This window comes from Falco biarmicus, chromosome 4 (genome assembly GCF_023638135.1).
Source record: "Falco biarmicus isolate bFalBia1 chromosome 4, bFalBia1.pri, whole genome shotgun sequence".
In the NCBI taxonomy this organism is placed as follows: Eukaryota; Metazoa; Chordata; class Aves; order Falconiformes; family Falconidae; genus Falco; species Falco biarmicus.
The window spans coordinates 37,577,419-37,593,016 of record NC_079291.1 but is presented as its reverse complement, the minus strand read 5'-3'; the positions used below and the strand labels follow the sequence as shown (position 1 = coordinate 37,593,016).

At 38.3% G+C, this 15,598-nt stretch overlaps 1 protein-coding gene across 2 annotated transcripts in view; it reads left to right on the top strand.

The window, feature by feature from the left end:
- The window catches only part of CDK14 (cyclin dependent kinase 14), a 316,567-nt gene that overhangs the window by 246,936 nt on the left and 54,033 nt on the right, over window positions 1-15,598 (top strand). For both annotated transcript variants that reach the window (XM_056337644.1, XM_056337645.1), the window contains 2 exons: window positions 982-1,121; window positions 5,256-5,402. In XM_056337644.1, coding sequence (XP_056193619.1) covers window positions 982-1,121; window positions 5,256-5,371 — 256 coding nt within the window. In that variant the 3' untranslated portion in view covers window positions 5,372-5,402. The remainder of the gene's footprint in view (window positions 1-981; window positions 1,122-5,255; window positions 5,403-15,598) is intronic.

Below are 15,598 nucleotides of genomic sequence, written 5' to 3'. Positions count from 1 at the left end.
TGTTTTGGGAAACCAGTGCACTGAAAAATAGGAGATCCTTTATATACTTAATCTTTTTTACCTGACAAGACATCTTTACTGAGCAAAGGCATGGTTGAATGTAAAAAGTTGCCTACTAATAATAGCAACACAATGTCAACAAAATTCAGCACCTCTTTTCTCACTTCATATTACAGTAAGTTTGGCGGCTTTAGAAATTTAGAAGGCAGCTGTAGGTTACTAGACCCAAGCCACATCTTGCTGATTATGATTTTACCCTCTCCTCTCCAATCTATTATTTTTAATTTGTTTTCTCTATAATATTCCTGAGCATATAGCTCCCAGTAAAATAGTGAGTTTTCTTAGACTTCCCTAGGTAGCTTAGAAAAGATAATTCTCTTTCAATTTAACACTTGCATTGCATTAACACCTAATGAAGAGTCAACCTCCTGCCATGTGAATATATGAAAAAAAAAAAGTCGTTACTTCCCGAAAGACAAAGGTCTTTATGAAACATGATGCATATGTTGCGTGTTAAGCGTCATTAGATTTTAAAATTTCATCCGTCACAAAGTTGTATGAATACTGCTGGTATTTTAAGCTTGGAATTCATGGGTTTAGACAGTAATAGCCATTTGTTTCCAGCACTGTAAATTTTCAGTCTGTCAGTATGCTCAATAAAATGCAAATGGAAGAATCTAAACAGTTGCTTGCAAGATGCTGTTGCTCATGATCCTTTAGCATACTGGGCAAGGCATATGTGATATGGTATATCATATGCTCTATATTTGTAAAACTTGTATGAATTTTGAGCTATCAATCCAGAAATAATTCATTGACTCCCTAACTTGAGGAATACCTTTCATGGAAGTGCTCCCAAACAGGCTTTGTCTTTATCCTGGCTAGCAAGACTCAGCACTTCAACTGTGCTGACTGCAAATGGAATTAGTAAACAGAATAATGAGATTGTTCTTCAGAAAAACCTTCTTGTTTGTGTTCCAGGCTGAGCTATGTGAATCACGCAGAAGATCTAGCCTCCAAACTACTCCAGTGTTTCCCAAAGAACAGATTGTCAGCACAGGCAGCCCTGAGCCATGAGTATTTCAGTGATCTGCCCCCACGGCTATGGGAGTTAACCGATAGTGAGTATTACCACCTCCGAACTGATTGAAAAGAAAGGTGCTAGTTCATACAGATGCATGTGTGTACACTAACCCTCACATGTGGACAGCTACACGGACATACACAGCGACACACAAAATACGTGAGTGCAATTGTGTAGCTTGAAATTACATAGTTAGCTTGACACAGGACAAAATGGATGATTTTTTTTTTTTTTGCTATCTCTGCTCTGCAGTCTGCAGCCAGCTATCTTTGTATTTGATTGTGTGCAGCCAAAAGAATTATCTGAATTGTCATAAAGCAAAAGGAAAAATACAATTTACATATTTAGTGCTTTTCACTTTATAACATACAGTACTTCTTAACTAGCTGCAGCATACAGGATAAAAATCCAGCTGTGTTTGATTCACAGAATCTCTGGGTGTTATAACAGTAATGTTTAAGAAAGGACTCAGCATTCGGAAGTCTGAGAAACACAAAGTAGACAAACAGTTAATTTGCTGAATTAGACTGCAAGAAGAGGATGGCAGTTGATATTATTAACTAAGAATGCTTTCAGTATTTACATACATCTTTTTATTTATTAAAGAAAATGCACTCTGATTGACTTGGCAAAAATGTTCCTATCATCATGTATGCTGTCAGTTATCTCTTTCATAATTGTAAATCATTTGTATTATACACGTGCATATCTTTTTCCAGTGTTAAAAGCACACTACTATTTATTTGGGAGGAAAATATTATCATGCGTATAGTTTTGATTCAGAGAAGATTGTGTTGTTAAGAATAACAATCATTTTGCTTTAACTCAATGTGGTGAAGAGAAGCATGCTTGCATTAGAACAGTGTATGTGCTTTTCTGCTTTCAAACATACAAGCATTGGACAAAGATCTAAATCCAGTACTCCGAGGTAAAAAAGATCAGAAATGCAACAATGACATATGTGTGTGTGTAACTACAGCCAATTTAAAAGTTTGGTTGTAAAAACTGAGCTCCCTTTCTGAATATTAATCCACAGTAGATTCTGTTTACATCGGTGTCAGTAGGAAAACTTTTGTCTTCCAAAAGTTTATCTTTTCCATCCCTGACAGCTGTAGTAGTCATGTTTTGAGCTGGTTTTGTGGCCTGGCTGTCTAAGTAACCCTACTCTCAACTCTGCTCTGAAGAGCACTCTCCCATTTGTGGAATATGAACGTTAAAATCAAACTAGCACTATTAATTTTAGTATATCACCAGCTCTGTCATAGACTGTGTCCTTGCTCTGCAAAAAGATTCCCAGTTTCCTCCTCCACCATGCTACCCCACCACTCAGTTTGCTGACTGCAGGACTTTATAAGCTGAAAATTCAAAGGATGCTGTGTAAATTCAGGCTGCTGTTGAAAGTCTGCCTTTGCTGAAACTGATGCAAAGAGATTCATTTCTTCAGGACTAATGAAACATCAAGAATGCCAGTTCATTTATCCTATTTCCACTAAATGGAAAACAAAAATCACTCTGCAGTGGTGACATCTCAATCCTTCTGACTCTGTGATTTAGTCTAGCCAGGATTTTGAATTCTGAATTCTGCAGTGGTACTTCTCTGTTAATATGGACTTATTACCCACTTGCCACTTAGTTTATCAGTCAGTGGTTAAATCCAGTTCTATCAGTGAAGTAAATGCCTACACATTATCACTCTGCAGCAGGCTGCCAACAGAGACAGTCTTGTCCTAGTCATTAACAAGCACAATGTATGCAGAACACCAGAGGGGAATTAAAACCACAAAAAATACCTCAGGGTGGTATTTTTAATATGAGAATTTAATTTGTAATTTCACAGATTAAGAATTTTGGCTGCATTAATCCTTTTATCAGCTCACAGCAGGTTATTTGCAGAAGCATAACCATAAGGCGATATTCATTGGCAGAAACACGTCTTTGCATAACGTTAAACATCAGGAGCAGTGAAACCTTTTGAAGGGGGGAGAATAAAGATGAAAAATCATTATATTTTAAAGCAAGGTTCTTCTAAATGCCTCCAGTAAAATTTTGAGTTACAGAAAGACTATTTCTGTGTCTAGTAGATAATCATTATGAAGCATAAATCCAGATGCAAGAAAGGACAATCCCAGTATCAAATACTACAATCACTTCTATTTAGTATGACTTGGATATACTTGTAAACATATTTACAAAACAAAGAAGTCATATACTTTGGAGAGTTGGGAAAATGTTTACTGTGTAGTGAAATTACCAGGTTTTGTGATTCTGGTTCTCTGGGTTAATATTTTACACTGGAAAACACTTGCTATTGATAGTTAAATAAATGTAGGTATAAACACATTGAGTCTTTATGCACAACAGAAGTGTGTGTACACACAAAATCTAATGCCTTCTAATCAGACACCACTGTGATTTTGCAAATCCCTGTAGCAAGTAGTATTAATCGTGGAACATATTTTGTCCAATTTGGTCCTGTGCTGAATTGCAAATTTGGGGATTTAGCACTAAAAACCAAGGAAACACTCACAGGTGAACAGAAAGAAAAAGGGCGGGGGGGGGGGGGGGGGGGGGAATCAGTCAAATGATTTAAATGATTTTCCGTCAGAAAATACTGTTTCTTTGGAATCACAGTATTTCATGAAAGTATGGCAACTCAGCCTACATTGAAAAAGTAAAAAAGAAGTGTTTCACTTTCTCTTCTTGTTTTGACTTTAGTACTATGTATTTATACTTTATACATAATATTGTACAGCATAAAATTCTAATCTTGTGTTTAATTTTAAAAAGGTGTGCAAGATGAGTTTATGTGAGAAGGGAAATTTTGGGGGTTTTTGTTTTGTTTAGTTTCAAGTCAATGCATCATTACGATTGGGTTGGAAGTCCAGTCTCCATATAAGCTGTCTCATATCTAGCCACTTTCAGTTTTTAAAAATAGCACATTAAAAAGGTAAGAGTTGTGCAGTCCTGCTAAAAACATCTTGTCAGGGAATACAATACAATTTATGATTCAACATAGCCTTCATTCATCTCAGACCTGAGCAGTAATCTGTAGATTAACGTCTTTTACTAAATATGTGTACTTAAAAAAATCAGCCCTCCCCCTTTTCTGCTTTCATATTTGAGAGCTCATAACAATTTATTTGCATAAATTATACACCATTCATAACATATGGTACTAAGGATAGCAGAATATCAAATGCTAGTTGAAATGTCACAGTGTGAAGCTCTAGTACATAAAACAATAGCCAGGTCTTTTAAAGACATAAAGATGAAAGAGTAGCTCCAAAAATTTACAGCTGTGCTAGCTGTTAGTGCAAAACCAAAGAAAACTGTTACAACCCCAATGAGTTCTTTAAACAGTCTATTAACATTTCCTCATACAAGCATGGAGTGGCAGAGCTCTGAGGATATTTTTATATGGACATTTGTTCTCCGAAGGTATTAAGTCAGTGATTTTTCCCACCAGTTTGAGGCATCCTAAGTAAAACTGAGTTTTCAAACCATCGATGTGTGAGTATTTAACCATTTGCATTTTGATCCCTGTGATTGATATCATCATGTCTACTAATAATTAATTACCTGGTGCTAGTGGAAATAGTCAAAGTTTTTCTCGTTCATGCAAGAGGGGATTGCTTTATGTGAAAGCTTTTTGAGTTGTTGGGATGTTTTTAACAAGCCTAGTTCTCTATAACAGTTAAAATGAAGTCAAACAAAATAGTTCAGTTCTACTGGCATCAAGATTCTGAAGATGTAATATGTGATGACAAATTATTGAAAAACCTTCCTGCATTTTTTCACATTCCTATTTATTTCTAAATGCTCTCAGAGCAGACATTTTAGAATGGAAAATATGAATTATATAGCCATGCACAGGACACGTAGACACACACAACCTATGCACAGGACAAGCAGATACACACAACATGGAAACAGGTTTTTTTAGAAGATGCATGCAGCTAAGAATGTTTACATCATACAGCTTTCATCATATAATGCACGCAGCTATTTTCCATTCAGAATTTTTGCAGTGCTTGCTTGCATAAATAGGTCGTATCTATAAAAGCTGTATATATTTACTCAGTGTTGTGTTTTCCATATATATTAATTATTTTAAAATTACTACTTTTGTGGGAAGAAATCAAAGTTTCTAAACTGACACTCTTTTTTGCAGTGTCTTCTATTTTTACTGTACCGAATGTAAGATTACAGCCAGAGACTGGAGAAAGCATGAGAGCCTTTGGAAAAAACAACAGTTATGGCAAAGGTGTATCAAACAGCAAACATTGAAGAATACCTATGTTCACAACTGATCATGCAGGTAAGCCATGATTATTGGAAGGTATATCTTTGAAAATATTCTTTACTTTAGTTCTCTTTAGAGAAACAAAATATAAAATTCACCTGCACATTTCTTAAATTGCTCACATTCAGGCAGATAATCTGTTTTTGCAGTATAATGGTCAGTATGAAGAGTGTAAGTTACTGGCCTTGTGGGCAGGATCAGTGTCACTGAAGGGTTGAAAATATTGCAGAGGCTGGTGCCAGCAGATTAACTGCTAGGTTGCCTTTAATTTGGACTGGTGTTTTTTTCCCCAGTAAGACATGGAGACATAAAATACCTCTTGCCATTTCTGTTGCTAAACTTTGGGGCAAGGACAAGAAATGATTCATTTAGTATGTTTGATAGCCTTGATAACAGAAGGATATTCTTGATGGAGGCAGAGGTGCTATCATGTTAATGAATGTGGTCTGTGTTACTGGATCTACTAGAACTGGTTTTGTTCTTGAAAGGCTTTCATTCAATACACCATCTTTTTAGGCTTTGTTATTCAGCAGTGAAATAGTCTGTAATATGACTTCAGGTGTTGTAAGAGTAGAACAGAACCTGGGAAGGACAGGTGAGTAGAGAGACTACATACCAAATTACAGTAAGGGTATGGTGGTGTTTATATCATGGCATTAACTCTCCTCTGCCCATATGCATCACCCCAGTGTTTTTTCAGTGGAATTTCCCACTTGACAGACTCTTCCAGATTAGCAGTATTCCCTTATATAGCTGTTTGCTTATTATGTTTCTGTAAATAGTTTCATACGACAGTGTTTCACAAAATACCCAAAGTGCAGTTCCTTTCATTCAAAAACCCAGGCCTGCTGCTTGGTTATTTTTTTAAGTCCTGGTTGCTTTTGCATGTTGAGTATATTATAACAGCTTGTTATGGAAGTTCTAGGAGCTGAGATAAATGCACACGCTGCTTGTGTACCTATTCAAAGGTATAGTCTTACATAAATATATAAAGTCTATATTTAGCTACGTTTGCTTGTTACAATATCAGATATAACTTTCTCTAATTAATTATAATCAGTTTTACTGTTGTAGGTTTATGTGAGTTTTTTTTTAACCCTATAATATCGTGGAGGCTGTTTGCCTGACAGGCAGCAACTGCTGAAAAACTGAAATGAATAGATTTTGGTCTTGACAGCCTGCCCCAATTTTTGCACAAGCTCTCTGCCAGCAAACCATTTAAGATTTTCTAATGTCAGAAATGAGGCTGCCTCAGAGCACTCTGTTTACATCTTTATTGACAAGCTAATCCCTACTTTTTCCCGGGGCTGTGTCCCTGCAGACATCTCTTCAACCTTGTCTCTTCTAACGTGACATATCATCCATCTAAAGTAAATTTAGAATGTGCCCATCTATGCTAAAGACCTTTTGTGTGGAAGCTTACGTATGGAATCTCATTTCTCATGTACAGAATCTCTGCTTTCTGTTGCTTCCCAGCAAATGTAATTTTTCATTTATACAATATGCAATAGAAAGTCTGTATTTGCAGAGGGGTGTGTAAAATAGCAGTAAAGAGAACCATTTGATCATTCTTACTGAATATCTATTTAAGCCAATGCAGATTACTTTTTTAAATTTTTTTATCTAAAGAGAAAGAGAGAGCCATATGTACCCTTGATGTACGTCACTGTACTATTATGGCTACTCAACCACAGCTTTAATACAGAATAGCACCTTTCATTGTGTAAGATCTGGAGCCACTTAACAAATGTTAAGTTGTGACGTATACATTATTGATTACAGTTTTCCATCGTAGCTTGGGACTTTGGTGTGCAGGTGCTTACAGTGCAGTAACATAACCGTTCCTGCTTGTAGTATTTGACTTGTGATGTAAGATGGGGAGCAGCAGATAATACTGGAAGAGTATTAGTACTGAACAGGAGTCCTGTTGTACAGTGTAGAGAGTTGGGGGTTAATGAGGTGCAAGTAGAATAGCAGAGGAGGCAGAAGAAATGTGGACATGGAAACTGGACCTGGAAGAGGAGCTGTTTAGGCTGGGTGGAAACCTTTAAAGGAGTGAGACCACTAAGCAAAAGGAGTAAGAGTCAGTGTGGGGAGTGAAAGGAGTTGGGAAGAAAGACAGCAGTTTTGATAATGTGAAAAGGTCTGGCGAAGGCTTAATCTGAAAAGCAGGTGGCTGTGATTTGAAGCAGTAGAGCAGTGATGGGCACGTAGGATGTTCAATCAGTAAAATGAATGAGTTAGGAGCTGAGTCAGTTATTCTAGCACAAGACTAGAGTTGCAGTAAGCAGGATGGTAGCATTAAGGATGGGGTATTTATTATGAGATATTCAGTTAAGGTCTCCATTCACAAGGCTTGGTGAACCAAAAAGATGCATGAAGAGCAAAAAGAAAGATGACAGCAATTCACCAGGGTCATGAAATTAACAGACAAGTCGAGTTAGATGGAGGCAAACAATACAAGCTGTTAAAATGTCAATGAGCACAATGAGATAACATTACATCTAGTAAGGGTAAAGGAAAATTAAAAGGTGCCAATATCGCAAGGAAATAGATCACATTATGAAAAAAACAGAGGCAAACAAATACTTACAGCTTTATCTCCTGGACAAGGCAGGTACATATGTATTTTACCCATCTTCTTGAATTGACTTTATGCATATATGGAGGTGATAGAGAGGTTAGGAAGGGCTGGAATTTTGAAGTATTCCAATATCCATCAGGAAGCGATGAAAGAGAAAAATCTGTAGATACTCTCTAATCCTCTGATATGTGTGGAAGGGGATGGTTCTATTTTTTATGTATTTTGTGCATTTTCATACATTTATACATTATAAAGGAATTTATTAGAAGAAACACACAAAAACCCCAAACCAAGCAACCATCTTCAACCACTTCCAGAACCTCAATGGTGTTAAATAAAATTCTAGTCTTGTGTCTGATTCTTCCTTCCAAGTGTTCCTAATTTACTTTTTTCAGGGCAGAATAGGAAATAAAATTGAGAGTGCCAACAAAGAAGCTGTGCCAAATCTTGCTGTGATAATTTAAGAAATTATCACCTCCTGCTATTCTTTCCACATGCTTGCCAGATGTTACTGCCCTAATAGTGCACCCACTGAATTAAATCCACCTTTCTTTAGGGGCTGGAAAGCAGAGACTGGGCTTTGTCCAGCAGTGGCTGAGACATGGGCAAACACCATCATCTGCCAACTTTGGAAGCAGCAATTTCTGTCAGATTGGTGAAGGAAAGGAGCTGAAGGCAGTAACTTTGTAAATGGCTCCATCATCATTTGTTAGAGCTCATCTGCTGCCCTTAGAAACAGCTGCATGGAGCGACTGAAGAAACTGGTGTATCTCTGAGAATTTCTGCTGTCTTTAAAATATTGTAGTGCTTCAGCTGCCTGTCTGCCATATAGCTGCTTACAGATCCAGAAAACTCCTTGAAATAGCTAGTAATCTAGGACATGTTTCTGAAAACCTAGATAATCCCTGTCAGGCTCGGACTACTAATAGAGTCTTTGTGGAGTACACTGTGTCATTGTCTTGGGCTCCAAGAGAGAGACAACCCATCATTTCAGTGCCCATGGGGAAAGAGCTGACATCTGAAGTTACCAAGGTCGGCGTTGAGGCTGCTCCCTACTGGAGAGAATTAGCAAATAGGTAGTAATGAGCTCCGCTGCTCACAGAAGTGTCTGTCAGCAGTGAATTAGACGGGGCCTTTGGGGGAGAAAGGAAAGAAATCTTTTGGCCATATCCAGGCATCTTTAAAGCTTTGTGATAAAGCAAAACATTTTTATTTTGTGCCTGTTGGTTTTCACTGATATATTTTCCCCCTGGGCAGGAAGCATATCTGCAGAAGTATTCCCCATATCTACATAAATTGTTGAGATATATTGTGTACTGTATTCACCTATCTCTACAGATACTGTTTTATCAAGACAAGAATGGGCCATAAGAAACTGCAGAGCTGCATTTTCCTTTGGCCAGTGGAATATGTGGCTGGTGTTTGTTCCTCTCTGGAGGAGAAGGAGTCAAATTGTAATCGAAAAGACAAGGCATTACCTGATACCAGATAGCACGCAATGTTTTCTTGTGGTGATTTATAATCCCCGGTTCCCATTGGTGGACCAGAGACACGAGATGTGTTTCTGGCCTATTGTCTGCTTTCCAGAGCCGGCAGGGACAGCTTCATTCAGGATGGTAACACCATATGCTTTTAAAGTATTTAACCTGTATTACCATAATGAGATCCCCTGGCTTTCTAAATCTCTTTGACAATTCACTGGAGCAAAACAAAAAGTGGTCTTTATTTGCATTGCTTCACCACACGCACATGCATCGGAGCAATCCTGAATTTCAATCGTAGGATGATGAATTCTTTCTTCTGTGTCCATTTAAGCCAGCAACTGACACCAGCCCAGCCAATCAAAGGGACCATGGCGTCATTCAGGTCAGCTCAGCTGTGTAAAAAACAGAATAAAGCCGAAGAGGTGACAGTTAGCATTATAATGGCAAAAAGTGCTAGTCACTGATTTGGTTGCTTCTAACCAGGGATGTGCAGCAGCACAGAATCATTATGTAAAATCACCTTTTTCTCCTTGCTAGCTAGAGAGGTGACTGTTGTTGCATCTCCATCCAAATAGTTTCATTTTTGTTTGTCATCTTCAGTTTTACATTTACAAATTGTGTAAGAGCTCCTATTCAGCACCACTGTGTGGAAACATAATTTTTGCCTGTTTTGCCCTAGTTGAGCTGCAGGGAAGCTGTAGTCCAGCAGTGTATGTGTCCAGCAGTCAGTATTGAAAAGTCATTCTCATTCACTACTCCCCTGCATTTACTCTGTCCTGGGTAGCCCAGTGTTGCTGAATCACTGTGGAAAACCGTATACTGTGCTTCTAAGTCTTCATCTCTCCAGCTTCAGGGGATAAAACTGTAGTAATTACAGTGGAGAAAGGTCTGCATAAAAGAGAAATTCTGAAGTGAGTTGCTGTATGTCAGCCAGATTTTGTCATTGTTGATTTAATCAAAAGCTGCAAGTAGCCAGTAGTGCTTTATAGGTACAAGATCTCGAAATTCAGTGTGAACCCAGCTTGGGAGAGAAAAGCAGAGCTATAAAAGCACAGCAGTTAACAGTTTCACTTTTTTAATGCACTTTTTTTTTAAATAGATGGATTAAAATAAATGTTTACAAACAGCCATTGTGCTGCCGCAGTGGAAAAGATGGAGGCCTAAGCACCAAAGATGGGAGGTTTAAATTTCTCTTGCTTCTTTTAGTGCCAGACAATGTCTATACATGAATGTTGAGGGTCAGTTTAATTATTTAACTAATACTGGATTTGCATAAATTGGCTTTCGTGAAAAGGCTAATAAGATGCAGTTGTGGTGGGCAGCTGAAAGCAATTTGGTTTTGAGTCCAGTAATGACAGTACTGAACAGAGTTGAAATTGTAACATCAATTTTGTAAAACGTTAAATTAGTGTTAAGCTGTGAAAGATAACTGCAGGATCCAAGATACTTTTTGGTGCTCTAATACTTTTAGTGCCATTATTTTTGAATGTTAACAACATAATGGTTTTATGAGACTGTTCCAGCTGTGCTTCACTTAATATCAAAGAATAAGATCACCACACTGATAGAATATGCCTTAAATCTAACACACAAGGGAAAAACTCCAGGCATTGGACTACATTCTCCTCTTGATATCTAAGAATTTATTATCTTATTCCTTTAGTCTAAAATAAGAGTTACAGATGAATTTTGTCCTCTATTCAGCCATAAAGAAAATCCCCCCGTATTCAATAGGCTCTGCTCAGAGGGTGAAATGGACGGAACAAATAGCTGGCCAGTGCAAGTCTGTCCTCATATAAATCACCCACCTCGCTTACGTGACACGTGGGGACTGAGGCTGGAGTGACTGTCCATACGGATGTCCATCAGATCCCCCAGTATGCCACAGTAAAGGGAACTCGCCACCCAGTCAAGGAGTTCATAGGACTTAAAAATATCTTCAATGGTATTCCTGTGTCGTTAGTGTAATAGCTCGCCTTGCCTGTTATCATGTGAAATACACTGCCACTTAATTGCACTCTGTATAAGTAGTGGAATACACAGTCTCATGGCTTTCGTGATAAAAATCCTTCTTCAGAGTTGGTAACCTAATGGATAGAGGTATGGAAAGCGAATGGGTGGAGGATGCCTTGTGGCCTCGCTAAGCGAGCTGAACATGGTGCTGAAAGCCTGTCCGATCCATGGACTGAAAGACCGGGACAGCATCTATGCCTGGAAATAGGCATAGGTGGAAATAAGTAAGCATGAACAGGATTTCCAGAATCATGGACAGGATTCTGGGAGGAGGGGTAGTTAGGGAGTTTCTTTAGGGATGAAGGGAGAAGGAGGAAAGAAAGGAAGCAGCACAGAGAGAGGAGGACTTCACATTTACTGTTACATACTGTACTTGGTAGGACAAGTATATCAAACCTCCATGGCTAGGAGACATTGATGTCTTCCTTGCAGTTATATACTCCATGTTACTCTGTGTGAAATTAGTGGCTCCATACTTACTGACATGATTCTTTTTTTAAAAATTACAAAGTTTCATGGCCAGATCAGCTGCAAAGCTGGCAGAAGAAAAAGGAAGCATTACTAGTCTCATGGATAACTTTTCTCAAGGGACAATATCATATTTTCTTGTACTGTTGCACAGTCTGGAGCCTATTTTCAGTTCATTTCTAATGCATGATAACTTGCCTTCAGCACTGTGAAGATTCATTTTCAAATAATTTTTAGTGTAGAGGTTTTTAATTTAACAGTGGCTTTTGCTGTAGGAAAGATACTAGTGATATTTGCATGAATGCATGTGCTCCTTTGCAGCGCTGTTGGTCTGTCTTTCCAGTCTGACTGTTCTTAAATTTAGGAGACGGAAGGTGGAATCTTCTGTGCCATAAATGCACTGTATTGTATTATTAATATTAGGATAGCAAGTGATTCCCACTAGACAGTCTTTGTGGTCTGTTGATGCTTTAAGAAGTGTCTAGGCATGAAAGGCCGTTTGAGTTGCAGTGGGCTGATAGTCTGGGATGACATTTGAATGCAGAGAGGACAATGTATAAATGACAATGACTGGGAGGGAGGCAAAAGCGGGTCTAAACTCTCCCTATTCTCCCATGGACAGTCAACTCTCCTTTAGGATTATTTCCTCACGTGACTCCTCAGTTAGGCTTTGTCTAAGAGGAAAAGTGGAACCACTGAAGGGGAGAAACTGAGGTTTCCAGACAAAGCAGAGGCTCCCAGTACTGACACATATGGCCCGTAACCCAGAGAGACAGCAAAGCTAATGAGAGGCATTGCCTCTCAGGCATCATTTGCAGCATTCAGAATTAACAGAACATTTTACTTTCAGCCAAATCATAAACAAAAAATGAATTTTAGTAATGCCATATACCAGAATTGTATCCGTGGAGAGCAAGCTTTGTGTTGCTATTTTGAGTCTGTAGTTTACATTGCCTGTTTCTCTATGAAACAAAGAAACTAAACCAGCCACTGCAAAATTGGCTCTGAAGGCAACACCAATTAAAGTGAATGTGCACTGAATACTCCTAGTTGTGGGGAGATTCTTGCCTAAACTGCAGCCATAGTTTACAAGTCATTTAATAAAAATACATTATTTTTTCTGCCCCATAAGCTGGGATGTGGGTGGATGGTTTCCCACATGCTCCTATTGCTAATTGCTATGAAAGGTCTGAGGAGGAAACCCCCCCAAAATTGGGAAAAAATGCTAAATTTGCCAATAAAAATACATAATATAGAGGAATAACACTGAAGGAGTATCTTCAGATATTTTAAGAAGCAGAAACAGAATTGGGTATTTTCCATGATTTTGTGGTCTTGTTATAAATGATTAATGTTGTTTTGGACCATACATGTATTTTGAATTAGTAATTATGAGTGATCATTCACCGCCATTAGTACCTAGCTATTAATTTTGTAGAATCATTTCTGCAACCATCTTTTGATGTTACTATAAGGACTGTTTGTACATTATATTTTCTGGCATGTATGTTGTAACAATACAATCACAGCATGTCATAGCACGGTGTAAGCCTTTTTATTCAAATTTTCTCCCTGAAATTTTTATTGTACAGTTGCTTTTAATGCCTCTCTTCTTCATTCTGTGCATTGCATCTGTGTTAAAACCTAGTTAGCTTACAGTCTTACCTGCTAAGTTTGATTAAGAACAAAACTAGTTACCTGAAGGGAAAGCAAATCTACACAATTAAATCTGTCCCTGTGTGCTTGAAAGATTCAGCAGTAAGTAATCTGTCCCATCATAAAAGGAATAAAATCAAAACCACTGAGTCATTATCATGACTCTGCTTGGTTTCAGCCCACAAAGTCACATCTAGACTATGTAGATACTGTATTTGTTGGTTTATGTGTCTGTGTGCAGACACTTGTAGATACAGAGGTGTAAATGTTGCCAGCATTTAAATGAGATTAAAAATGCTGTTTATGGCTTGCATCAACAACAAAAAAATACTCATAGTCATCCCCAGGTGAAGACTCATTTAACGAGCTTACAGCACCTAATTAATGCTGTAAAGAACGCCATTTGGCAGAGCAGAATTATGAGGTCTGCATATTGATGGTGGCAGGGAAAAATATATCTGTTTTCTCTTTATATGGTAAAATTAACTTGCGTTCTTCAGAAAATGGCACATCTCGAAGGTATTGCTCTCAAAATGATCTCAGGGTGGAAAGAAACCAGTAATAACAGCACCAGGCATTCAGTTCTGTCCTAATTTTCCCACCAGTTTTTCAGTGTTTCAGCTGCCTCAGAGACTTAAAGTACTCTCATTAGGTAGCTGCAGAGGCTGCCTGCTTGCCTACTCCATCACTCTCTGCTAGCTTTCTCTCTCGCTCCCCCTCTCTTGCGCTCCCTTTTTTTTTTCCCCTCCTGCCTTGGGAGTGACTGTGAAGATCATTTGCTGGCATGATTGGCAGGTTAGAGGATTCGATCAGATGAGTTCCTCTTAGTGCAGGTCAAAAAGGCTAGTTAGCAGGAGCTGTCGAAAAATGCCAGCAGCATTCAAAATGGGAAATGTCATGACTTCGAGGCAGGGGGTGCCACCTGGAACAGAAAGCCCCCAGCTCATTAGCAAGTTACAGGATGCAAGCTTAACTGGAGGGAGCAGAGGAGGAAAGATAATACCCAATAGGGAAAATTATTGTGAAGTGGAATTGATTTCATGTATAATTTGTTTATCACTAGAGGGGACAAATGCTGTCCTCCTGACATGTGCAGAGGAGTGTGGACTGTGAATGAAGCAACTTAGCATAATCTCCAGGTTGAGCTCTGGATATAAAGGATGCCAACTTCTTTCTTCCCAACTGTGGAAATGATCAGGTCATGTTGTATTAATTAAACCTGACATACTCTCAAATGGTTTATCTGGGCAATTTTAGCAATTTAACAGAATGTGGTAGATACGAGCTGCATTCATTATTAACACAGGGCAGTGTTTTGTTTTCTGGATGCAGTGGGGTTGGGGTTTTTTTGCAAGCTGCTGTTGTAAAAAGACGTGTTTCTGTTGCAAGTTGAATTATAACAGAGCTCATTTTTAATGCTTAGTCAGACTGCATAAAATCAGAATGCAAGTTCAGTTCCATGATATAATGTCATTTCCAGGAAAAACTACATACCCTTAGAAAGTATGGATTTAAAAATAAAGTGTTTAGGTTTAGTGTATAAAATTTAATCTGAAATGAAGACTACAGAGTCTGCTGCCTGTCATGGACTTAAAGAATGCTCATACAAAATAGCAGCATTACAAAATGCTTAGTCTTCTCCAAGACATTCTGTAGTGGTAAGATTGCAGGCAAACTCTTCATCCCAGGCAGTTTTGCTAGCCCCCCCTGGCTATTAATGTTGCTAACCATTCATTTGCTTCACTGGTCTGTATTTTCACATAAAAGGCATATTGCGTATCAGTAGAAATGAGCTGCATAGATTTTTCTCCCCCCTTGGTTTTTTTTCAAAAATGTTATGAAAATAAGATGGGATCCTGGTAACTTCTGGAATCTTTTATCGTGGTATCTTTGTGAGGCTTTGAGCCTAGCGTTACTCCTCCTGAAGACAATGGGAGAATGCCATAAACTTCAATGGGAATAGGGCTGGCTCCCTTATCAAAACTAGTGTAGACACAACAGTACCA